The sequence below is a fragment of the Podarcis tiliguerta genome (assembly GCF_965153285.1).
Source record: "Podarcis tiliguerta genome assembly, chromosome: 5".
Lineage (NCBI taxonomy): Eukaryota > Metazoa > Chordata > Lepidosauria > Squamata > Lacertidae > Podarcis > Podarcis tiliguerta.
Genome location: NC_139538.1, coordinates 42481202 through 42508707, shown reverse-complemented (window position 1 = coordinate 42508707; position 27506 = coordinate 42481202). Strand labels below are relative to the sequence as shown.

At 39.9% G+C, this 27506-nt stretch overlaps 1 protein-coding gene across 12 annotated transcripts in view; it reads left to right on the top strand.

Moving 5' to 3' along the window:
* Positions 1–27506, top strand: part of BTRC (beta-transducin repeat containing E3 ubiquitin protein ligase) — a 121747-nt gene that overhangs the window by 28823 nt on the left and 65418 nt on the right. For 2 of the 12 annotated variants that reach the window (XM_083443820.1, XM_083443824.1), the window contains 2 exons: positions 2584–2691; positions 26397–26474. The exons of 2 other annotated variants lie outside the window; for them this stretch is intronic. In XM_083443820.1, the coding sequence (XP_083299946.1) occupies positions 2584–2691; positions 26397–26474 (186 nt within the window). The remainder of the gene's footprint in view (positions 1–2583; positions 2692–26396; positions 26475–27506) is intronic. 8 more of the 12 variants (XM_083443821.1, XM_083443831.1, XM_083443822.1 and 5 more) reach the window with 4 other exon arrangements.

Sequence of the window (27506 nt, the reverse complement as noted above, 5' to 3'; positions counted from 1 at the left end):
TACTTGATTGGTTGAGACAAAGAAAATGTAGGGCTTGGTATCATGCAAGCTGCACAGATTAGGCTCCATATGCTGTGTCTAATGAAAAAAACCTTTAAAAATGAACTGTCCTTCAAGCGTTCCTCAAAAACTAGCAAGCAGTTTGCTTGGGGAGTTTAAATTGCTCTACCTCTCTTGCATCAGGAACTTCAGGCAGTTGACATAGAAAGCACTTGTCTAAAAATGGTGATTTATCGAATAACTCGGTTTTTCCACAGTGCTGCAGATCATGGGCCTTGAATTTGTTTATTTTTCTGATCCCATTTCTGATGTGGTTACAACAATTTCCAAACTAATTACGTTTGTTTGGAATCTTGACTTAAATGTGTGTTTTCTACTTGCTTTAAGGTAGGGTTGAGGAATATCTGGCTTTCAAGGTCCTGTTGGGCTTCCAGCTCCCCTCATACTTGATCACTGGCCAGGCTCACTGGGGCTGATGGGAGTTGGAGTCTAACAATATTTGGAGGTTGGCAGGTTCTCCTGGCCTATTCCAAGGCATTTTCAGATAGCAGTTGACACCTTTTAAATGACCTGTAACCATTAGGCTGACAAGGTTGGTGGAGTGGGAGGAAGACCTGAATCCAGGAACGCTTCCAGAGCAGAAGACAGGTGTACAGCTGGGATAGACCAGAGACAGCTGTGGACCTGTTTGTTTTCCACTCCCTTTGATACCTTTTTAAAAATAAAAAAATACAGCTCAGATGAAGATTCACAGGCAAAATCTCAAGTCATTAATCTCTCATGGTCCTATCCTTCCGTATATGGGTCAGCATATGACCAGCTTGGCCAATAAATGTTAGAGGGGTCTCATATTAAAGTCCATTCGGTGCTAAAAATGTGTGTCATTTCCAAAGTTTTACTTTTCACTTAACTAGTGCAGTTTATTGAAGACTAGATGTCACTTTAAAAATAGAAAATTTTTCCCCTTCTGGTGGTCTTGCACATCTTCTAGTTTGCATAGAAAGATGAAAAATCTTCTTGCTAAAAACTATCTAAGCAGGGCAGCTGAACCATATGACTGCTGCAGGTGCCTTGCAATCTCCTTACTAATTCATTCTATCCCCCCCACCCCACCCCTTTCCCTTTGTATACAGTGTGACGTTTCCACCCTTCATTCTGCTTACATGGCAGAATTATTCACCCCATGCTGAATAGTGACTCTGCATGGAAAAAGACAGCAGATGAACTGGAGCCCTTATGCTTAGAGCAGGGCAAAAAAATATTAATTGATTAATTGGTGTAATGAATGGATATATCTGTAATTGTTAGAAAAGGATGCAGCGTGCTGAGGGCAGATGACATCTGCATGAATCTCTTTATACAGGCAATATCTTTGAGGCACTTTTCCAAAGAGTAAATTACCTGTGGCATTTGGTTAACAGGAACTATTACCTTCATTAAATACCATGTAAAATATTAACTAAGTTGACATATTGAGCTAGTACACACATAATGCTGCCCATGCCTTGGCTGTGGTTAAGGAAGCTGGAGCAGGCAATGGAATATACCATATTTTTCCATCTATAAGACGCCCTCCCATGTATAAGACACCTCCTATTTTGGGGGACTCTGATTTAAGAAAGGGGGGGTGGAGATCTATCCATGTATAAGATGCCCCCAAATTTTCGACATTATTTTTTTAGGGGGAAAACCTAGTCTTTTGCACAGAAAAATATGGTATATGCTCCCTTCCTTACATTTGTAGAACCATAGTGTTAGAAGAGCCTTTGCAGGCGAACTAGTAATCTCATCCTTCCTCCGCTGCCTGACTCCAGTAATGTCTTCACAAATCTTAACTTTATTCAGTGCTGCTCATGATTTCAGTCAGTTTTAAACCTTGGTTTGGAGCAAACCTTAGTGTTAGCTATAGTTAACCTACTGTATTTACTCAAGTCTAATGCTCCATCGAATCTAATGCTCACCTCAATTTTCAGAACCTTGAAACCAAAAAAGTATTCGCTGGCTAATGTAAATGTGCCATTGAATCTGATGCACACCTTAATTTTTGCAATGTAATTTGGCAAAAAAAAAGGTGTGCATTAGATTCAAGCAAATATGGTAGTTGTAGACATGATGGAGACTAGCTGAGATTAAGACCTGGTGGGGAAGAGAAGAACAAATTTGTACAATTGAGAGCAAGTAGTACACCATGGCTAAGGGACTGGCATGATAAATGCCTACACTAGCTAAAGTAAAACTTGTTTTAATCAGTTAATTAATTGCTTAAAAATCCACTAAAAGCATCGACTACCTTACATTAGGACATTCTTGTGACCTATGGTATAACATGTCTTCAAGATACTTAATTGAGCTGATGTGATCTTAAGCATGACGTGTGTGTTGTGTTTCCTATGCCTTCCCACCCTCCCTTCCTGCGTTTCTCTAAAGGGAATATTCCGGTTGGTAATATGTGGATATGTAGAAGCTACTCCAATCTCTTACGGTCAGCTATAACTCTTCTGAAAACGTCAGCCCCAGAAGTTCCTGTAATCTGTGCCATCCTGTTTCATACAGTCCCATCTCATAGTTGTCCTTTCTCTGCAGTGCTCTATGCCCCGGTCTCTGTGGCTGGGTTGCTCCAACCTGGCGGACAGCATGCCCTCGCTGCGATGCCTCTATAACCCAGGGACTGGCGCACTCACAGCTTTCCAGGTACTCTCTCACTCTCTCTCTCTCTGGGTGTGTCTCCTGCTTGTGCTTTTGCTTGCTTTCATTAACTTTTCCATTAGTAGTAGTAGTAGTAATAGTGGTAGTATTTGCTTCATAGTTGTGTTTCCTTTATGTTGTCCAGACTAATAAATGCCATCCACATCTTGTATAGAACCACAGTTGACCGCTAACGCAGCAATGTCAGATACAGATAGAATTGGAAACTTTTTGCTCAGCTATAGTAAGAATGCTTGGCCCAAAATGCAAGATTTGGTTATTACTGCTCACTTTGATCTGGATGTACTACAGTTGATGCCTTAATTTTACTACTCTACATTTAGGGGGTGGTGGAGGTGGTATGTATTTGATTATTAAATATGGATAGGAATACACTGACAGTTGGTAACTTGTATTTAAGCCAGTTGAGTCTCTGGCCTATTGCTGCTGTCATGTGCACGTACTTTTTCCATCTAGCTGCATGAAAAAGTGGTGATGCTATAGAAGAAAGTAGGGCTGGGGGGCGGGAATAGAAGCAGAACAGCAAACTTTGGTCTTTTAATTTTTGCTTCTTCCCACCTACATTAAGTACTCATGGGTGGTGTTTTTTCTATTTCTTGGAACTGAGGCTCAGGGGCTTCCTCACTAGTCTCCACCCCCTAGTTCACAAAACCAGTTTTCTTACTTTCTTTCAAAAAAAGATCTAGGCTTTCATTTACCTGGACTATAGGTGGCCAAGTTGCTTTGCTATTCAGGAAATGTGTGTGGCTTGTTCTTTCAGATGTTATCATATGCATTAGAGGATGAGAGCAATTATGTCATTTAAAATAAGAAGAATCCATGAGAATTGTCTTTGATTCCAACCATCAATTCCAATCTATAACACCAAAACAAAAAAATCCTTCAGCAGGTTTCTTGCTGACTTATATTTTCAAAGAATTTACATCCTGCTTTCCTATCTAGCAATACTTTAAACAGATCATTAAAATACAGTTTCAGATCAGCAGATACAAATGCCAGAGGGGCAGTGGAACTGCAAAGTTTTCATTTTTGGTCAAAAGGAAAGCAGAGATGGGAGTTAAGCAGCCTTCTCTCGGGGGGGATATTTCTTTACGCTCCTCACAACTGAAAAGGTCCTGTGTACCTCATGCTGAGTCATGGGGACCTACATATAAAACTGTTGTGCTAAAAATCTTTCAGAATTTATAGGAGTGTTGGCAGTTGTCCTTGAAGTAGGGTTACAGACTCCCAATTCATGCCTTTTAGGGGGTCAGTATTCATGGTTACAGAGAGATGGACACCCAGATCATGCAAAGAGCCCTCACAGGCAGATTGTTACTCAGAAGAAAAAATGGTTTATTGTCATTCTCATAGACAAGAACAGAGAATTTCTAGGCTGATCACATTTATGTCCTGTTTATTGGGCTTTGACACTACTAGGAATTCTATAACATTCTACACAGCATTAACACTGGACCAGTTTTGACTAAGCCCATATTTTTAATTTATCTCAAACTTTTTCAGTTACACCAGACTTGGCATTTAATTAATATTACAAAATGATATTAATCCTGGTCCACTCTTCATAATCCCAGCTCACACCTTTGAAACCACTGAATTAGAGGTATGCGTGAAATAAATAGTACCATGGTGACTATTTAAGGATCGGTATAAGGAGGCTATCCTGGAAGCTGATCTTAGCCAGTTGTGAGGACCTAAGTGACTATATGTAGACTCACAAGAAAAATAGGCATGGTTTGTTGCTTCAGAACAATAAATATTCTGTAGAAATAGCAGTGCAGAGTACCAGCACCTGGGGGAACCTTATGGAATAGCTGCTCCAGCATGCTCCTAAGGCTCATGAATCATCGTGACAGTCAGCTGGATGAGTCCGTAGGTTTGTGGCCAAGAACTTGTGATTTGACTTAATTTTAAATCTGGCTTCTTGCCTTGAGTGATGTGAAAATAGTGCTGACGCATCTTAGATCATTCTGCAGCAGCTCTCCTAGTTGAGCCAATACTTGGCATTGATGGACTCCGAATGCACCCTCTCAGTATTCCGGACATCTGGCAAAGCTGCAGGGAATAGGAAGACGAGGGTGTATCCTTTTTCATTTTCAGAAATGGAGGCCAAATTTAAATTTCCTCAGTACATTTCTTCCTTGATATGTACAGTTTGAAAGAATTCAGGTTATACTTTCCCCAAACTAGAATTCAGAGGTAAGGGATTTGGTAGCATGTTTGAGTCTACTGCTTGTCTGCTAAAACTAATGACACATTTTTCCTGTTGGGTTGCTTGTTTTGTTCCTGCCAAAACTATATGTGTGTTTTAATTTCCAGAGATGGCTGTGACAAGCTAGATGTATATGCATTATTTGCAGTACCAGTATATTCTGGTTAAAAGGGGAAATCTGCTTATATGCAGCAGGCAATAAGAAATTACTGTCCAGTTTGGAAGGTCAGAGAGATTCTAAACTGTAGCAAAAATAACAGAGCTAGAAACACAGCTGTCAGATGATTTGCTTGAGCTCCACCTGTTGCTTCAAATCCCCAAAGGGGAAGTGAAATCCACAGTTTCTGCTATGCTGAGAAGCTATGCTGAAGACTTTCCTCATTGCAAAGGTTGATTACAGTCTATGCTTTCAGAATCATTGCTCTATTTTGTTGACCACTCTGAGAACAGGATGCTTGGCCAGTTGGGCCATTGTTCTGATCCAGCAGGGCTCTTGCACTTTGAACAGGCTTTTAGGTGAGGGAGGTTTCATCCTGCCAACTGATAGTGGATACTATGAAAGTGGCAAAGCAGAATTATAAGAGTCCAGTACTAAATTATATTTCATATTATATATTTTCTTCTGAATTTGTAGAATATTCCTTTGTGATTATGGCTATTGTACTTTTTCCTGTGCATATTTATATTCAACAAATCCCTGTTGGCATGGTGTATCACAGACTAAACAGGCATATGCTTGTTTGTTCATTTTATTCCGTAAAATTAAATGCCACCTGATTGTAAAAAAAGCCCCATGTTCTGCTGTGTATATTTCTAAGGCTCCAATAGTAGTGAAGCATCTTTTGAAGAAATTCTTTAGTGACCTGTTGTGATAAACAGAATGCTTTCTGCCCATAATTGGAAGCAAGATGACTCCATATTCAGAAGATCCATTGACCTAGGAGAAACACAGTGGATTGAAATCCATAGAGTATTTCCAACTCTGGTTCTGCTCCATTGGTTCTAGTAAAGTACCTGCAGGATATTTACAGTGAGATTATAAAACCAAATCTTAATTTTGAGGGCTGGCAGCAAAAGCCCATGGCTTCAGCCCCCTAGCTGGTGGCTAGCTTGTCCCCCATTTATGAATGTACTTAGGTGGCTCCCAACTGTTTACAAGACAGCAGAGGTGAGATCTTTGATTGACAAGTTAGAAATGCATTCGATCATTCCCTCTGCCAGTCTCTGGTTCATGCTGTTAAAAATGTCAGCCTCTCCAAGTTTGAATGGCAGCCCGAGGGCCTCCAAAGCTTTTTGTTTTCTGAGATGGAAACACAAATTGGATGTGTGCCTGAGCGCTCCATCCTGGGCTGTAATTTCATCTTTTAGCTAAGAACCACAAGGTACATGAACAAAGCACCCTGTAAACAATAATACTGGAGAAAAAAATAAACAAGGTCGTGTTTCTGGTACGTTGATCCACTGGTGTCCTGACCTCTATCACGTTGAACATCTCCTCTCTGATTGCTGCTCCCTCTGGCATTTCAATGAGAGGGAGAGGCTGACATAGGGGATTTACCAAGATTTAAAGTTGCAGTGGTGGTGTTCATTCCTTGTATTGGCTATGAAATATTGAACTGCCATAGTCTGTGACACTCAGTTTTAAGCAATGGTCCTAGTTTGAAAGGGACACTCTTCAGGCTGGGAGATTCTCTTTTTTCTTCCTCCCCCCACAAACCCCTCTCCCTCCCTGGCAGAACTGAAAGTAGTAACTGTGAAGGACAGAAATGAAACGAAATCAGCAGTTTGATATTCGTACCTAAACATATCCATGGTGGCTAAAGATTAGCTGTACAGGAGTTTATAGAGCAAAATGAATGAATACATTGCCCGAGGGAATGTATCGTTGAGATGTGTGTGCTGTGCTATTTAAAGAATAATAAAAGGGGGGGGGGGGTTATACCCTTTACTTTTACCCTCTCTGAAATTCACTAGGGAGACATGACACATGTGAAAGGTACACCTCAAGCAAGTGATTATCTAGCACTTCTAGTGGGGTGGGATGGGTGGGATTCCTTCCCTCCTTCCTTCCTTCCTTCCTTCCTTCCTTCCTTCCTTCCTTCCTTCCTGTTCAGTTCTCACTCTTGCCAAGCTAGGACAAGTGCAGGAAACCCTGCAGTATCTGTTGGCATAACTTGTTATATGTTGCAAGAAAAGCTGTGTTTGTGTCAAAAACTGAAGATGCAAAAAGTTGTACAGAAGCTACTGATCTCTGCTGCTACTTCCCTGACCTTGACTACTGTCTGTATAAAAGGTAAAGGGACCCCTGACTATTAGGTCCAATCGCGGACGACTCTGGGGTTGCGGCACTCATCTTGCTTTACTGGCCAAGGGAGCCGGCATACAGCTTCCGGGTCATGTGGCCAGCATGACTAAGCATGGCGAACCAGAGCAGCGCACAGAAATGCTGTTTACCTTCCTGCCGGAGCGGTACCTATTTATCTACTTGCACTTTGACGTGCTTTCGAACTGTTAGGTGGGCAGGAGCAGGGACCAAGCAATGGGAGCTCACCCCGTCTTGGGGATTTGGACCGCTGACCTTCCGATCAGCAAGCCCTAGGCTCTGTAGTTTAACCCACAGCGCCACCCACGTCCCTCTTTACATGGCTCACAACCAAGAGTTTCACATTATATGTTGTTCCATAGTGAGGGAATCTTCTGTAGTATTCAGTTTTGCCAAGATAGTGTATTCCAAGATAGATAAGCTGCTGTTTGGAAGAAGGAGAGGAACGTAATTGTTTCGGGATTGTATGATGTTGAAAAACACAAACCCTGACCATTGACTATGCTGGCTGGGGCTGATGGGAGTTTTAGTCCAAAACATCAGGAGATTATCAAAGTGACCAGCCATGCACTATATTATCAACGTTGTAAGGTGCTTCTTTTCTAAAAAGTAAAATTTTGCTCAGTTTTTTACCTCTGCCCCACCCTCCAACTAGCATGTTCCTGATCACTGCTCACATGTTTATCACTTCAACACTAGGTGGTATTCAACACATACTCAGAGAAGACCCATAGTAGTTAATGGACTTGACTAAGTTTGGGTCATTGGCTCTGTGCTGAGTAGGACCTGGTTGAATTCAACCCTAATGTTACAAATTGTGCATTAAATGTAATGGTAAAAATGGGCCCTGTTCTTAGGGAAATCCTCCACACCACACAAGCATTGGCACAAATTACAAAGAGCCAATAATATACAGATGGCTTCTCCAATAGAATAACCCCAGTTTCAACCCTTCATGAATTGCCAGCCTTGTATAATATGCATTGTTCTTCCTGAGATGCTGAATTCAAAGGGCTTGCTAGTAGGGGACCTTGATCATGTTTAAAAGGAAACCTCCTGTGTCCACAAGAGTGGATTTTCCTTCTTTTCCTTGTTAGAAGTCAGAAAGCTATTCTGACAAATGACATATGTAGTGCCAACCGGATGGGGTACAGGTACTCTTAAAGCTAGCTCCGAGTTCCCGAGGATTGGTGAACATCTGCTTAGAGGTATTGCAGAGCCCCACAATGCACTAATTGAATTACTCTTTTTCTGGAGTTGCAGACTGTGCTAATTGAATTAGAACCAGCTATAGTGTGTGTGTGTGTGTGTGTGTGTGTGAGAGAGAGAGAGAGAGAGAGAGAGAGAGAGAGAGAGAGAGAGAAATGAGCAAAAGCAAAGCTGTGCAGAAAAAGAATGGAGGGAGATGCATGTGGAGAGATCATGCGTACTGTGCTGCTACCTAATGGTCATTGGTGGTACTGTGCAACTGCTAGAAAGAGAGAGCACCTTGTCCTTTTAACATGAGGAAGGAGTAGCAGAATTGATGCTCCAATGATTCCAGCACAAGTTTTTTTAAACTTCATGTTTCAGTAATGAGAGTGGGCTTTAGTGATTACACCAGTTTTTTGTTTTAAAAAGCCCTTGCCTTTAAAACATAGCTGCACTGCATGTACTTCCTTAGATTGTAGACTACCCTATTCTTGCAAATATTTATCACCTTAAATGCTCTCAGTTCCTTTATGTTTCATAGCGGAAAATGGATTTGGCATGTGCTACATGGAAAACTCCTGTTAAACGCAGAAATAGGTGTACCCTGTTTTCCTGCTAGTAAAGCCAGTGCCAAAGCATTCTGTTAACGTGTTTGCTAAAGACATTGCTTGTAATTGCAAGAGTATCTTTTCCTTATATCTTTGATGAAACAACGATTAAAAAATTTAAATTTACCACAAATTGAAAGTTTTGATAACGCTTAATTGTCCTTTTAAGTCATGGTTGGTTACAGATTTAGTGTTCCATATAGTACTGACATCATGCCTCATTCCAAACAAGTACAGATAAATGTGGGTAAACTGTAGCTTTCTTCTTGCAGATGAGATCTAGGTGTCAGTGAACCCCTTGACAGTATACTTTCCCGAGCCTTTCAGCCTATAAATACAGTCACACTTGTCTTATTAATGGACTGTGTCTTCAAAGCTGTTGGTTTTGATGCAAAAATAGCTAAATATATTTATGGATTTACTTAAGATAATTGAGTAATTGCAGTGTGAAATGGGAAATTCTGCTAATTCCCACAATGCTATTTCTTGGATTAATGGTTCTTGCAAAATAATCTTTCAATGGATCTAATAGAGGCTTTGCAATGGTAAAGCTTCATTTCTACAAGTTTTACGTCATAATTATGGACAATGTAAGTATAAAGCATTGTAAATCTACAACCGTTCTGTGTTTACCACTAAGTTGGTAAATGAAAATCTGAAGTTGCAGTTCCAAACTTTTGTGAATTGAGCTTTGCTGAGATATTCATTCAAGTAGAACTTTAATGGGTGATTCATTCTGTGGGATGATCTAGAATCAGAATGACTCAGACTTTCGATGGTTTCCTTTTCAACCCAGCCCTAAACATTTAAAATACAGTAAATTCAACTGAGTTCAGTAGTACTTTTTTCTTATAAAGTATGCCTTGGGCTGCAGTTACTACTAGGCCTTGTTCTTTCAGATGTCGTACCACTGCAGACTGCAAGTGTGGGCCTCACATGACTGAATCATGCTACTTTATACAGTCTTCTATCCCCCGTCCATTCACACTGGACACAAGCAGTGGCCTAGCGTGGGGGTGCAGGGGGGGCCGGCCGCACCAGGCACAACATCTGGGGGTTAGGGTTAGGGGGCGCAAATCCACGGGTTAGGGGGCGCAAATCCATGGGTTAGGGGGTGCAAATTACTTGCCTTGCCCCGGGTGCTGACAACCCACGCTACGCCACTGGACACAAGCATGTCAGGGAAAAGGTCTGGCTAGAATCCTTCTCCTAACACCTATTTTGCTATGTGGAGGCAATTTTAGTATGGTACAGTCAAGGCATAAGCTTACCAATTTCGTGAGAATTAGGCCCTGTACACACTCGCTTGGGTGTAGATTCTTAGACACTAGCCACAGTTTTAAATGTATGGGATTTCTTCCCCAAATTTGCTTTAAATAAATTTCTGTTGGATTAATTTTCAACATCCAAACATTGCTTTAGGTTTAGGTGCATACGTCCCCCCCCCCCCACGCGCTTCAAATGGTGCATCAACAAACACAGTTTCCAGGTTTCCATTTGCATAGGGTTTTGTGGAAGAGAAATCTCTGAAAAACCTGTGTGTCACTAAGCTGAAATGTTAATTTGCCAATCCCAAATAAATAGCATGAAACAGTTTTTAAAAGGAGGGTATCTGAAATGTATATTTATAGTGCTACCCTTCAAAGAATACTCCATCATTTAGCGGAATACTATTTGGCATGGGTATCATTCATTAATTTCAGTAAAACATTATTTTTTAAGGAAGCCTCACTGCCTCCTGCCGGTTGGCGTTTACCGAAACGTGCATTTTCTACAGAAAGTCCAAGTCCCCTTAATGCCTGTAGGGGAGAGTTAAGTTGTAAGTGGTAAAGAATCCATTTCATACACTGTGCAAAAAGCTTTTTTAAAATAATCTATTTCTGAACCTAAATTGTCCTGGGACTAGCTCTTGATATAAAAATTCATAGAAACCTGTTTTTTTTCCCTGAGTGTGGTAACTCCTTGCCTTAGTGCTGTAGCGTTAGAATTCACATTGGCCAGGTTGTTCTGTAAATTAAACACTGACAGCTCCCCTCAGGGGAACAGCCAATGTATTTATGATGATGTGCTGATTACACAAAATACACTGCAAGCAGAAAACAGCTGCAGAGAACAAACCTCTTAAAAGAATACAATTACAAATAGCACCCTTAGTATTTCTGGTGGCAAGGGTAAAATACAGCATGTTAATGTAAGTTGTTGTGTGTGGTGGTTTTTTAAGTTGGCTTTGCAAGAGATTGGAGATCTGAAGCAGCAGGGGGACAGGGACCTTAAATGTATAATTGGATTTGCATGTAATTCCAGGGCAGCTTGCATGTGTACCCTGTTCTCTACAGTGAGGAAGCACAAGCTCGGGTTTGTGTGTTGCCATTGTCACACCTTTTCCTCTAGGTTTCCAGCTAGTCCTATACACCTCCAAGATGAAACTCAGTCATGTATTGCATTTAATGGCAAAAGTGCAGCTAGTGGTTGCTTTGTACAATGGAGTACAATATAATTAGTTGCTCTGGCAAGAGTAATTTGGGGGATGGAAGACCAGGGTATCTTTTAAGATCACGTTGACTAGTACAGTGGCTTAGTAAATATTGATCTGCCTGTGAGCTGCTCTGTATAGGAACTACAGTTGAAAATTCAAGGTGCTAGGTAAGATGGAAACCATTGTTAGCCTTAGATATCTTGACTTTATTCTACTGATAACATACCTAAATAAAGTTTCATAAAATTCCAGGGTTGTTGGGTTTTTTACATAATAATTCTCAATCCGTTAGGCATCATATCTCTAGTATAAATTGCAGCTACTTCAATTTACATAATAATTTCCTTTGTATAGGATAATTTCCAGTCTCTCTTATTCCATATTAAATACATTAATCTAATTTACATTCGCAGTTGTTCTAAACACTTCATTCTTAAATTTCATCATGGTAATTAAGCATTTATAAATGAGTGACTCAAAATTCAAAACAATAATTAAAGAGTATTCCAGATTCTTGTTACCAATGCCTCTATTGGAGCTGGAGCTTCCATTCCTGACATATGGTCATCTAGGCTGCTGTTAATAGATGGGTTGTCATCTCAACATCTTCTTGCGGTGTGGCATCTAAACAGTATACCTAAAGGTGTGGTGGGACTGCAGCACTCACCTGACCTCCATCCCGTTGAGTTGTTGCAGCCTATGAGGACAGAAAGGATGAGGGGTATGACAACAAGTGCATGATGGTGCAAACACAACAGTCCTGCTGGCGTGTTTGCACTATACTGACCCTGCTGCTGCTGCACGCCTCCCTTTTTCCGTTCCGGTATGCTGCAGCGACTCCGCAAGAAGGAGGTGAACGGCGCAGCCCCACAAATGATGCAATCTACTGCTGCCTGAAGGGTCTTTGGTCATTTGCATCCAGTGATAGCTCTAATTTCCATCAAGACCGAGTTCTGATGTTCTAGTTTTGGACATGTCCAAACAACAGCAACAACAATGGAGTGGTGTTTGACAGCACCAGCACGTAAGAACAGCTTTCTAAATCATGCCAGTGGCCCATGTAGTCCATCATACTGTTCTAACAGTATCCAACCAGATGCTTACAACCACATATTTCATACATTAGAATAAATTATATTTAGTCTTGTGGACATTGAGTACCTTCTAACAAGAACGAAAAAAGGAACCATCAGCCAGTGTGTGTATCTGTCTCTGTCCTCAACCACACTCATTTCTTTTTTATAAGTTCAGTGACAACATTGCACATTTAATTTGTTACAAGGTTAGCAAGTAAACAGTGTCAGACACTTCTGAACCCAGTATCAGCCATTTCAAAAGGCACCCTAAGCACCTTATTTTCTTAGATTTATACTGCCTTTCTTCCACCATGGAGCCCAAGGCAATGCCCCATCCATGTACTGAAACAGACCTCCTTTGCAAGGTGGGGGTCTCATGTGTCTGACATACCCCAGCCCAGACATTTAAAAGGTTATCCTTTATTGTGGCAGCTTTTTGTAAGCTGCAGCCTACTTTCTATGCAGGAAGTTTCCTGTCTACTGTGCTCATCTGATGTCATTGATTGGAGTCTACAAAGGCTCATGTTGCACTTCATCAGATACTCTCTGTGGCCAGGAGACTTCCTGTATTTGAAGTAGGCTGTGGTCTACAAGTGCTTATGCCACACCAAATTTGTTTATTTTTTCAGTCCTGCACAATTTTGTCATTTTGGCGGCAGCTGGCTAATTTAACTTCTTTCCTGCACATTTGTTTCTGCACATGGCAATTGAAGGTGATCAGCTGACGCATCCCTATAGAAATGAACTGCACTTGCATCTGTTCAGTGCTTTTCAGCATTGGATTCCAAGGGGGAAGATGGAGATTTCCTGAGATTATAGATTTCTTAAATTTAATCTGGGCTGATGAATTGATTTACAACAGCAAAATGTGCACCAAATGCTTATTCAACAAAGCTCACTATTCCTAAGAGTTTTAAATTCAGAAATGGTAGAATAAGAAAAAAAGACACAAAGAAGCCTGAAAAGAATGAGGCTGACTCAGCCAAGGTTATCACATTGAAGCTTCATTTGGTGGTTGGGTGATCTGCTAGATATCCTCTTGCTGAAGTGTGAGTCTTCAAGGAATTATTTAGCTTAAAATAAAGCTTTCGGAATCAAGATGTAAAATTTCTGGTAACGTTGAAGCTATTAACATTTTGGGAATGGGTGAGATTGAACTATATCTCACACAGTAGTAAAGTATGTTGCAAATAAGAATGTGAAATGAGTTATGCATAATTTAGGTAGCACATGATATCTTTCATTTCATTTTAAAGTATACATTCTTTAAGGGTCGTTTTTTTTAGAAACTCAAACAATAATTACAAATATACCTAGTGTTAGAGAAGGAATTCTACACTCTTCAGGTATCTAAGTGCATTATCTAACCATTTAGCAAATAGGATGGAAAATAAAATAAAGTCATCTATATTGTTATAAACAGAAAGGAAGGTCTATACGTGTTTATCTGTAGAAATAGACTGTAGACCTCAATAAGGCCTTGCCCAAATGAAAGAAATGTCTGGCCATGGAGAAGTTCTTAAAAGGAATTAACAGACCACATTAATTGAATATTTTGTCAAACTGTTTAACCATGTTGTTATAGCAATCACACTAAGTTTTTAAACAGAAAGTGCCATCACTTAGTAATGGTCATACTAATTGCAGACAAAACTAGCCATCTTGAACCAGTGTGTCCATGTCCATCCATGTGTGTGTGTGTGTGTGTGTGTTTGTGTGTGTGAAGATTATTTCTCCTCTGATTGGAATTTGTACATTGAAAGGCACACAGTTTCTGGTATACTTTTTGTTCCTTTCTTCAGATTTTCTAAATTTAATCCCCCTCAACCCCCCTTGGGCCTCAGAAAAATGGTGGTGTGAATAGAACCTCTTCCTGCTTTTTTTCCTGGACCGCAATGCAGTGACTATATAGCCCTCCTTTTTGCCTTGCCCTTGCCCCCAACTACTTTATGATGTCACTTTGTTGCTAAAATCTGATCAGTTTTAAAGCTCAGGTTTCCCCAACTCCCAAATTATAAGACGTGTGAATTTTTGACTCAAAATCCCAATGACCAGAAGGTACGTATGAGTGCTGTAAGATACTTAAGTGCCTGTTTGGGCACAAGAAATTCTGTATCTTTAATTATCTAGTAAATGTATTCCAGGATTAGTTTTCTATTTGAATGTGCAGAAAAAGATGCCTAAATTCCATGACATGCATTTTTGTAAAGCTTCAGTTGAGATAACCACACAGAAAGCGTTCTGATCAGAAATGCTTCTGTCACCCTAAAATAAACAAAGCAAAATCCGTTTTCTCATCTGTGTGCCTCAAGTGAGTTGTAATGAACTCATATTGGTCTCTTGGCTTTCCAAAACTGTTTTGAGCCTTCCGAGTTTGTCTTGCTCTGACGTTTATCCCATGTGGCAAAGCAGAGTCTTGCATAATCACTCCACTTTAATCAATAGAATAATTGATAAACCAGCTAAGATTTAAACTGATTATCTCCCCAGTGGAACTCCCCTGGGGGCCTGGGCCTCTCTAAATTTTTGACGTCTGTTGTGTACCTTATGTATGAAGTGTGGTTTGAATTATCTGTTTTTATTTGCTTAATGATGGGAGGGTGTTAAAGTCAAATGTTTAATTAACCCAGCAATGGGCTGCGCTGTCTCTTACACACGCACCCAGCTGATTGAGATCTCTCTCGGAGAATACTGAATAGGAAGGATAATGTGGCACTCAGACGGAAGATTGCTTTTTCAATCCATTTGCTGGGTCACTGCTTTGAATGTCTTATTGGATGAAAGGCATTCAGCCCAAGGGAGGGGGGGGGGAGCCCTGCATTTAAGTACATTTTGTTTCTCTCCTGTTCCCCTCCCCACCCAGAAGTTAACTAAAACAGATATGTTGTAGGTTTAATAGGCCATTCATGTCCAAGCAAGGGAGTGTGAATAGTGGCTTTTAATACACCCTGGCTTAAAGCTGTACAGTTTTCTTTAAAAACCAAAAATCTGACTGGCCTTTAGGTAGAAGAGCTGTTCTGTACAAATATTCCTGCCTTCCACGTTGCTGTAGTTTGATGGAACCAAAGGGAAACTAACATCCCTGTCTCAGTCGGTGAGGAAATGTTTATTCCTTTGGAAACTATTCTTTTGATGGATAGATTGCTTTCCAAAGTTAGATTTTGTTAATTGAAACCCTTGTTTTTAAGGATTCGATCATAGTGATGTAGAGGGGTACACCATAGTAAAATAGCAATGGATAAACAGCACAATAGAGGAACGATGCATCATAAGCTGGCAACATGATTTGCTTGGAATTTTGTTCCATGCTGGGTGAAGTATGTTTGATTCCCCCCGCAACTTTTGCTTTGGAATTATCCATGTGCTGTATCCTGAAAACAGAGTACAGTATGTTAGAACAGGAAAGAAAAGCTACCATATGTGTTTTGTGGTTACTATTTTATATTATTTTATTTTATTTATTTTATTGAGTTTTTGTGCAAATGCAAACAAGACTCTACATAACAAACAAATCTACAGAAAACAAAGAAAGCAAGCAAAGTTTCGGTGGTTGCTTTGTATATGTATGTGTCTGTAAGCAAAAACCTGTGCCTCTTGCCGTAGTGATCTGCCACATCCCCCTAGCACAATGCATTAGTAGTCTGCTGTCTTTGTAGCTGGGTGTGGGGGTCAGCTGCTCCCTTAACCTGGCCAAGCAGCCTCTCTCAATCACTGGGCAATGAGCAAGGTGAAGCAGTAGTTCTGTTCTCTAATGATATGTAGTAGCTTCCCCCTCAGTCTGTCCCCCATTCTTAATAGCAGGTCTCTCGGTGAATCTTAAATTACTGTGGGATCTTTCACCCTGTTATAAAACTTCTTAGGTGGCTCTCCTCTGTTAGGTTTTATACACACATCAGTAGGGTATGGACTACTTATTTCAAAGAGCAAGACTGATTTCTAGACTGCAGTAGTGATAATTACACACTCTAGTGATGGCCAGTAACTTTGGTGCAGAAAGCAGGTAGTATGCTTCATTAGGAAGAGGGATGAATGAGAAGGGTGGGAGGAGAGGAATTGGACCACCCCACATTGTTTGACCATCACAAGTTGAGAAACTGGGAACAACAGCTGAAAGCTATGTAGTGCTTCATATTTTTGTATAGAGGGTAGCTTCTGGTGTGAGTCAAGGGTTCAGATAATAAGGAAAGGAGCTTGTGGGTCAGCAAAAAGCTAGAATGGATGGATCGTTCTGTTTTCAAGTCCATATCATATTCATGGTCAATTCTTTAAATATGCTTTAAAATTTGAATTTAAATATTTATTTTATCACAAATAAGTACCGATATTTAAATACATATTTTATCATAGTGTCACATTTTTAAATGTATTCTATTTGAAAATACTTTTATTTTGGTACTTTTTTGAATTGAAAACTTCATTAAAATATGCAAAAAAAATATGCAAAATCTGAAACATGATCCTGTTCCATTCCATGCATTAATCCAAGAAGCGCAGATCAGAGCAGGTCATATTGGAATTCACAGAAATTGAATTCCTCAAGCTTCTGTACCAGGAACTCCTCAAGAGGAACTTATCCCTGTGCTTATTTCCAGCAAGGAGCCACAAGACATTGTCGATCAGTTCTGTAAAAATTATTTCTCTTGGCTCCTTCAGCTCTTCAGATCACTATGCTGCAAGTACTTAGGTGTGACATACAAAGAGCTAGGCAAGGAAAGAGGTTAAACAAGCAATAGGCTTCAAAAGGATGCCATATGTGCTTGAATCATACAGTTCATGCATTTCCATCACTTAGTTTTACCAAGAATTAAGTTTGAATCCTCACTCTCACTTTTCTCCCAACTGGTTGCTGTTTTCAAAGGGTAGCCTTGGGTCAGGCCCATTAATGCCCATGGATCTGAAGGTGATCTTGGCATTAGGTCATCAAGCAGGGAAGTGGGTTTGCATAACAAGATCATGAGGACCTAAAGATGGTATAAGATGTATGGAGTTGTCAGAAGGAATGCTGGATATGTTTTATGGGGTAGGATTGGTAAGAGAGTTCTGGGTTCAGCTACTTTTAAGAGACATTGGATCTGGCTTTGTATAGCAGATACAAATACAGTAGTACCTCTGGTTACGAACTTAATTCGTCCCAGAGGTCCATTCTTAAGCACGTGAGGCGTGGGGTTTCCCGCTGTGCGCGCGCCTCCAGCACACAATTTCCGTTCTCATCCTGGGGCAAAGTTTGCAACCAGGAGCAGCTACTTCTGGGTTAGCGGAGCTCGTAACCTGAAGCGTTCGTAACCAGAGGTACCACTGTATTGGAGTACAAGTTAGAAAGCTGTATCTGGAAAGATTGATACAGAATGTACAGTGAAGCTAGCCTACCTTATAATGCATTTTTCAAGTGCCTGCAGCTCCCATGCAGATTAAGCTATAATATTGAGAAGAATCTGTGTCTAGAGAATTTTAATAAATAAAGTGTTTAAAAAAGAATGCCTCCCCAGACCTTTTGACTCCTGCTGCCTCTTGTTAGTGATAGAAATATGTTTTTGATACCCCTGTGACATATCACTATTGGTTCAAAGTCTGTTTTTGTGCTGTTCTTTCTCTCCTCGGAAAGTGTTCTTAGACAACTTGTTTTCTTCATGAAAGTTTTAAATTACATTGCAGAGGGGAGAATGAAAGTGACCAATTCTTGAATTTGATGCTTCTTCTATGCTGGAATCCAGCATTTTAAAAGTATTGTGTGTTGGGTAGGCAAACTAAGGCCCGGGGGCTGGATCCAGCCCAATCGCCTTCTAAATCCAGCCCACGGATGGTCCTGGAATCAGCGTGTTTTTACATGAGTAGAATGTGCCCTTTTATTTAACATGCATCTCTTTATTTTATTTGTGGGGCATAGGAATTCGTTCATTATTTTTTTCCAAAATATAGTCCAGCCCCCCACAAGGTCTGAGGGACAGTGGACCGGCCCCCTGCTGAAAAGGTTTGCTGACCCTTGGTAAACAAAGATATGAAAATGGAGCAAACAAGCAAAGATTCATTCCAGTTGCATATGACCTGGTTTCCCTCTTTGATGTAGCATTGTTGCAAGTTAAAGCGGAGCCCACAAATTGTACCTTCCAACATTTTGCAATTATAGAAGGCCAAAGCTGGATTTACATAAAACTTCAAAGAGTAACTTTGGGGGGAAGCGACAACACAGTAGGGGAGAACATATGAGCAATGTAGAGAATAGACATAGAGATTTCAATAGATAGTAACTTATAAACATTTCTTGGTTGGTATTGCAGTTTACCTATTGTCCTATTATTCTAAAAATGTGTTGGTAAATATGGTTGAATGTCCTTTAGCCATAAAATTGTATAGTCAAAAAAGGTAATAAAAATACATACTGTATTTAAAAAGAAAACCCACAAACAATTCCTTAACATTTCTGTAGTTCTAATCTTAACTTCTTGTTAGGAAAATTAAGAAACAGCTCCGCTTAATGCAGATGTCTGAGTTATAAAAATAACCAGATGTCCTGATTAGCAGAAGCAAATGTTCTTCACTTAATATGTGGAAAATTATACTCAGAAACTCTCTGGATATATACTTGTATAAATAAGATGCTATCGAAGCGAACTAGTTAACTAGCTTTTAAGGTTCAAAACTGTGAATATTTTAAAATGTACCACTTTTGTTCCTTTTTAAATTCCTAGGAAATAAATATGAGCCAGGAAGACTTCCTTCTTTCATAGACTCTGTTTAATAGATAAAACTTAGTGCTCTTAAAATAATCTAGGTTGCTTCTTTTTATTTTACAAGAATCTGGCTATATTAATCTTAGATGATTTTGAAAATCTTTTATCATTTTCATGCACATGGGCTTTTATACATGCCGTTGTATGATACTGAAGTATTTTGACTGTAATCTTTTCAATAAATGAATAATTTGAAATTAAGAAAAAGAAGTGGCCATTGACTTTGCTTTGTGTTTTGGTGAAGTTTTGATGCCCATCTCTGCAGTGACACATGCTGTTGTAGCATTTTTAGATATGGCTCAAAATAATAAATAGATAGGTTATATTATGAAGTCAATACTGTGCTTCAGCATGGTAAGAAAAGTACCGTTTCATATTGTCCCCTTCCACCACCCTTATAGGAATTGCTTATTTGTTTCTTTAAAACTTGCCTTAAAAGCTAGAGTTAGACACATGAGTGCCTGTATTTTTAATTTGTAGGAAACAAACTCATTTCCTATAGCACTGGATCAGATGACTAGGGAGACTACCTGTAAAGATTTTTACATTCCCACACTCTCCCTTTAATTGATGATAATATAAATTACTTCCATATTTGTGTAAACATAAGCCTCTTACAAATAAAAATTTCAGTTACATGAAACTTCTTAAAAGCTAGGAAAATGCAGTTTGCATTGCTGGTTTGTTGCAGTGTGTTTGAATGTTCAGAGAGCAGATCATTGACACAGTTCTTCAGGGCTCAAGCCATTCTCTATAGTTTGGTGAACTAGTCTGAGGTTTGTTTCTGTTTGGCATTGCTTCCTGATTCTTATCTTCAAAACGTTAACATTGCAAAAGTTGTATTTTGGCCATAAGTGTGTTATTTTTCTTGAGATGAGAGAATGGAGTCTGTTAAATGATTTAATTGGGTGTTGAGCCCATAATTTTTGTAAAGAAGTTTACATTTTCTTTTGCACAAGCTATGTCAGTTTTCATACTAGTGCTTTTTGAAGGAGCTGAGATTTATAATCTGACAAACTGCATTTATGAAATCGGGATGCTGACGGTCCCTTTACAGTTGCAAGGCTCTTGAACTCATCTATCACTTACAAAGGTTATTGGAAAGGGACTATAGGAATTTTACTCTCCTGCAACCATTAGATTGGCATTTATTTCCCTCCTTCTCTTTAATCCATACTGTGGCAGAGTCGCAAAAGTAATTCAAATGAATTTTTTCAGCCCTTACTTGCTTACCCCCTGCAGTGTCCCACAAGATTAAGAAATCCAATTTGGGCACAAAAACCTCTCCCCTGGACTACCAGGAAACTTAACATCAGCCTGCCAAAGTACCTAGAATGTTGTGTTTGACCTTATAGATTGTCCTTGAGGTACTTACGGAATTAGTTGCAAACTGACTCTGCTGCTTCTGTGTCTCAGTTTTATAGACCAGAAATGCTCATGTCAAGCTATACATGTTTAATCCCTACCAGCTCATTTCATTTCTCTTCTCATCTCCCTCTGCCCCTGTTCCAGATATCCTTGTCTATTCATATACATTGGCTTGCATAAGTCCTACTTGTTTGGAAGAGATTTGTTTGTCACCAGAAGCTCTGCTAAAATAGGGAATGCACATGACAAGACATTTGTAACTGCTTTTCTCCCCCAAAAGCAAGCATGCAATTTTCCTTATTGGTTGCAGGTTTTAAAGGCAATAGGATGTTTTAAAGACCAATTCTGGCCTCTGGGATAATGACAAGTGTTTTGCCTGCATAAACAATATATATTTTTCCTTTGAGGTCTCCACACACCTAGTTTCCCTCAAGCTCATCATCTCTGTCAGGTTAATCAATAGGCACCGTATGGCAGAGGGTCAGTAATCAGTGTCATCATGCCTTTAAATCGTGTTGAAAATTTGCTTAAAGCCTGGGCCAATTAACATCGAGATGATGAATGGATGGGTAGATGGGAAGAGCCTTGCGCTTGGGGGCTTTGTGCAAAGGAGATGCTCAGCTGTTGAGCAGCCGACACCAGCGAATAAAATCAGCCATTCATGTGAGCTCAGTCCACCCACTCTTAATGATAATGTCAATCTAGCAAAATATATACACATTGGAGTTGTCATGAGTTCATAAATCAAAGGAGTTTGTCAAAGGCATTCAGATTAACGAGGCAGCAGCAATAACAAGTCAAATTTGCATAGAGAATTGCCCGAATCTCAGTAAATTATGATCCTGTTTTTCATTTGATTATTTGCTAATGTCTCAAGAGGGAGAATGATTATATTAGCATGCAAAATCTACTCCAGAAGTAGGAATTGGAGGTACAGCCGACCAGCACACGACGACAATTAATCAGTTTCTGCATACTAGCATGAACGCACAAGGCCCAGAAATGAACTCCTTTTATTATTATTTCTCCTTGCTACTGATCCAAATGGTTCAGCTTGACAGCGACTTTATATTGCTTTAACAGTGTTCTGAATTGTGCCTGCAGGCAAGACATAGTTATGCAGCTATAACCAACCTATCCATCTGCCAACCAGATTGGAATTCTCCTATCCAAAGCTTCCATTAACCCCCACTGACAGCTCCAAACAGGATTAAGGATTTGAAAGCATAAAAAGTGCTCTCTGCATAGACATGGTTCCTCTCTCACACACAGATAGACATTTGAAAAAGTGCTGCATCTGTATGGCTTTATAATTAGTGCTGGCAAGTACAGTCTTTTCCTCCTCCCACCCTCAGAAGAAGAAGAAGAAGAAAAGCATCTCTGTAGTTGGCATGGTTATTGTGATATCTGTTGTGAGATGAGGGGCTGTCTTAAAAGGTGGTTCTGTTCAGCTGATAGTCCTTTGGAATGCTTTCATCCATCCATTGCATCTGATTCCAGCATTTGTTTGGATGGTTTATAGGCATGAAAGTTGCAATATCACAGTTAAGTTGCTTCAGTGCAACTATGAGGACATTTTAGGTAGGGGTGGCGGCTGAGTTTCCTATGTCATTGATATTAATAATTTGTGTATTGGGTTTAGGGGTAGTACCAAGCATTGGGGTAGCTGTGTTGCCATGCAAGTGAATTCTGTTAATTACAAGTCTTCTCACACAAATGAGATTTGTCAAGGGTCTCTTTTAGACGCTTAACTGTCTAAGATTAGAACATAGGATTGTCTCAAAAACATGCTCCTGTTAGCATTGTAAAAGAGAAGTGATCTTTACCTTGCTGCTGATAGTTCAAGTGTGCCTAACTGTTAAGATAAGAATTTCAAACCCCATTCACATGCTCAGCTTTCCCAGAATTTTCTGTACTAGAATCATGATTAAGTTCCATGGAAATGTTGTTTCACAAGAGAGGCCAAAGAAGCTCATACTTCTTTTCAGACTTTCCTTACAGTTATGTTACATATCCAATGCTTGCTTATATGAGGCATTTTTATTGTGGGATTTTTTGTGTGTCCTCCATTCTTCACTGCCCCACATAATCCCACTGTCTTTCTGATAAGCATTTGGTGATCATGGGATAATTCCAGACATTACCTTCTACCAATACCATGTGGGTTGAGCTCAAGGGTTGAGCTGTCATTCTGGAAATGTTGGCTTGCTGAGTGCTAGATGTGGGGGAAGATTACCAGAGCACATACTATGAGGTAAACTGGTCTCAAAAAACACCTGATTAATTGTGCCTTGTGCTTCATGCCTGAAATTGTACTGCTTGTGTGAGAGATTCCACATATCTTGCTTTTGTAAAAATATTTGTCAAATGAAAGCAGCCTGGTGAAAAGAAAGCATTCAATCTAGTACGATCAAGAGCTGTCAGGGTTTTCACCCAGTGTGGTGTAGTGGTTAAGAGCAGTAGTCTCGTAATCTGGGGAACCAGGTTCGCGTTTCCGCTCCTCCACATGCAGCTGCTGGGTGACCTTGGGCTATTCACACTTCTTTGAAGTCTCTCAGCCCCACTCACCTCACAGAGTGTTTGTTGTGGGGGAGGAAGGGAAAGGAGCATGTTAGCCGCTTTGAGACTCCTTAAAGGGAGTGAAAGGCAGGATATCAAATCTAAACTCTTCTTCTTCTTCTTCTTCTTCTTCTTCATCTTCATCTTTTGGGGTGGGCTGTGGGGAGGCTTCTGCTTTCTCCCTCCCATGTGATTTTACTGCACTTTTGATTTCTTTGATGCTATATTCTGTATTCACAGTTTTAGAATTTCACTCAAAACATTCCTTTATTGGTCAATAGAGGGCACCAGCAATTCCTAATTTTTGCTTCCAAGGGCCCAGACCCTAGGCCCCAAAGAGTGCTATGAAAACCTGATGAGCAGTTCAGTGAGGAGTGATGCCTGCAGATGTACTTATTTATTTCACCTTTGAAATGCATAGCAGAATCTAAAGATTGCAAAGAATTTCCTGTGTTCTAAAGCTTGTTGTCCACATGGAAACAAGATTTCCAGTTTCCAAGCAATCGGTTCCATCTTTGCTGCTTCTTAAGGAGCATAATCTTTTCCAGTTTTCATCCTTTGCCAAGCGTAACTTAACTTGCTGACAAAAGTGCATGAGCAGCGCTCCTTTTTAATAGTCTGCTGTGTTGGTGCAGTAGAATGGGGCGACGGCAAGCTGTGAGCCACCATATGCACTTGGCAGTCATTGTCTGGTCTTTGTTCAGCCAACCTCTTAGTCTTGCCACCTATAAAGATAATGAATAAAACAAAGGTTTCAAATTAGCTGTTTAGTTTCAAGGAAGAAATTGGTAAACTTGAAGCATGTTGGGACAGGCAACATAAAGGCTGTTGAATTCCATGGCATTTGGTAATGCATTTATCCTAGAAGGAAGGCGAAGGAGAGAGAAAAAAGGGAGCATGCGCTTCAAATATATGTTATTATTCTTGGTGCTGCCACTTGTTAGTACTGTATTCAGGTACCACCCTAAAAGTATAATGTATGTACCAGTTTTCCTTTTTCTTCTTCTCTACCTGTGTTATTAATTCCATATTTCCCACCCATATTTTAACCTTTTCATGGACTTATGTCCTTCATCATTAGTCAGTCTGTTTCCAGTTTCAGATCGTTCCTTAAAACATACTCTATAAGTAGATTGACCAAGACTGTGGGTGGTGCTTTGTCTACCTTTTCCTATCCAGACTCTATTCATGGTAACTCAGTCTTTACCATTTGGGTTAGCCAAAATACTTGTTGGGTAGAAATCCTGTCTGTTTTTATATCCTATATAACATTCTTTATACCAAAGTCTTCAACTGTAAAAGAGCTTCTGGAACAGCTAGTATCAGTACATAGCAAATATATCAGCTTGCTAAACTATATTGTAACAGTGGCATGGTATGTTGGAGTTCCTCTGTGTTCCTCTTAGTATTTAGGTTGCAACTCACAGGACTAATTTGGGTCTTTCCACAAAGTCACTGCTTCCAGGAGCTGTTTGCATGCTACATTTCTAAGTCCCATAAAAATATTTTTTTCACATTGTGATCCTTAATTTTCTAACATACAGTTGCTAGCATATAAAGTCCAGAACAACTCTGGATTCAAGTACCTAAAAGGAATGTCTCCCAAATAACTACCCAAACCATGTATTATGATCAGTGGGTGATGCCTTGCTTTCTGACCCATCTGTGGGCGTGGCAGTTAGGACAACGACATGTGACAAGTCATTCTTAGTGACTGTGCCCATTTATACAATCTCAGAAAAATAGAATTGTAGAGGTGGAAGTGATTCAAGGATCACTCTAGTCCAACCCCCTGCAGTGCAGGAATCACAACTAAAGAATGCCTGATAGATGGCTAGCTAACACCTTTAAAAAAACTTACAGTGAAGGAGAGTCCACCACCTTCCAAGGTAGTCTGTTTTTCCTAAACAACATTTGGTTGGCACCCATAGTTGATACATTTAAATAAAGGCTGAAGACATTTTTATTTGTCCAGGCTTTTGGATCTTAATGGAAACATTAAGGATAAGTATTAGGACCTGTTTATAACTTGATCATAAATGATCTAGAGTTAGGAGTGAACAGAGAGGTGGCCAAATTTGCTGATGATACTAAATTGCTCAGGGTTGTTAAAACAAAAAGAAAATGTGAAGAGCTCCAAAAGGACAACTCCAAACTGAGTGAATGGTCAATAAAATGGAAAACGCAGTTCAATGCAAAGTGTAAAGTCAGGGCAAAAAAGATTCATAATTTCACATATATGCTCAGGGGATCTGTCTGTGGCTGACCAGGAATGAGGGATCCTAGTGGATATCTCAATGAAGATGTTCACCTCAGTGTGCAGCAGCTGTGAAAAAGGCAAATTCAATGCTAGGGAGCATTAGGCAGGGAATTGAAAGCAAATAAGGTGGTTATACAGATCTATGGTACAGCCACATTTGGAATACTGTGTGCAGTGCTAGTTTCCTCACACGAAATAAGACCTTGTAGAGTTGGAAAAGGTTCAGAAAAAGGCAACCCAAATGATTGTGGTAGTTGGGATTTCCCAATTTAGAGAGAAGGCAAATAAGAGGTGACATGAAGTTTATAAATAGATAGAAAAAAATTGTTCTTCCTCTCCCATAACATTGGAAGTCATGGATATCCAATGAAGTTGAATGTTCAGCAGGCTCTTCTTAGGTTCTTAACGTTCATTATCAAAGTCATTGAAGTGGAAGTAATTCCATTGTATTAAACCCTAGTATTGTTGTGAGCCAGGGCATCCCACTTTAGTTATGTAGAAGAGTTCAGATCCAGCATTATGGAAGTGCTTGGACACATGCTGGGAATACAAAAAATCTGACTTTGTAATATTTTGAAAGTCTTGTTTAATTAGACGGGTATCTGTCATGAAGGAATATGTCTAGGGTCTGTTTATAGTGGCTTGCTCTTTTCCATGACACTGGATATGTCACAGGCTATGTCTATGGCAGACACTCATTCCAATTTATCCAATTGCGTGCCAGACAAAATAAAAAATATTGACGCATCTTAACAAAAAGAATTCAAAGGAAGTGAAAACTCATAGGTAATGTTGCTGAAAACATCAGATTTTTTGCTTTCTTAGATCAGTGTTGAAAGGAAAGTATCTGAATTAATGATTTCCACCTTTCCCCCTCTCATCTGCATAGAATTCATCTGAGAGAGAAGACTGTAACAATGACGAGCCCCCCAGGAAGATCATTCCCGAGAAGAATGCACTCAGGCAGGTATGCACTGAATTTAGGTGTGCAAAACCCACCCAGCCCCTTTACTTGAATGACCTAGAGTCCTTTGACATCCCTTGCAACTTGGAAAGATACAAAACACATAAAGGAATTATTATTATTTTTCTCTCCCTCCCTCCCTCTCTCTTTCCTGAAAGAATATATAAGTTTTCAAGTTACAACAGCCATTCTTTGGAAGGCACCTTGGAGCTAATTCACATCTTTCCAGAGCAGTATGCAAGCTTACTTTCTTATGTATCGTACATTGCTCCAGTAATGTGCCTTAGAGAGCAATCTTGTGGGTCAAGCAGGTGGTGTGATTCTTTGCTGTGCTAGTAATGCATGGATACTGAATTCCTTGTCATGTGCTGTACAAGTGATCCACGTATTCTGCAACCACCCTTGACCTCTTGGGGAATAGCAAGTTTGTATTGCTATCAGGCAAGTTTTCAGACCAATAGGCCTTGATTCTTATGTGTGTGGCCATAACTAAAGGAACAAACATTCAGTTATATTCCTAATCTAAACTTGAACCAGAACAGAAGAAAGGTGAGCTAATAGGCTTTTCAGTTAATACAGAATTGGTTGCTAATTTAAAAAGTGATTCTTGGAATTTAGATGCACTCCCTTACACACAAGGGTTATTGATGGTTTATGCCATAGTCTTAACCTTCAGCTGCTGTTACCAGTTTGCAGACAGTAGCATTCTGGTTAGTGAGGCCTGGTAGCTGGCATCAACAGGGTACAGCTGATATTTTCTTGGACAGTAAATAAAGAAGAGGTATTACTTTGCTGAACTCATTGGAAAAGCAAAGTCAGTCCAAATTGGCCTGCAGGCTATATCTTTGAGATCAGATATGCTTCCAGCCATGTATTTGTGAAATCAATGCTCCTCAGATATGCATTTTCTTATTTCTTTTTTTTGCAGGATCCACACAACACTGTTGGCATCAACATTTCAACCAATATCACTATCCCACCCTCCCTTTAATCTAGATTTTCTGTTTCTGGGAAAGATCCAATATTAAGGGGTTT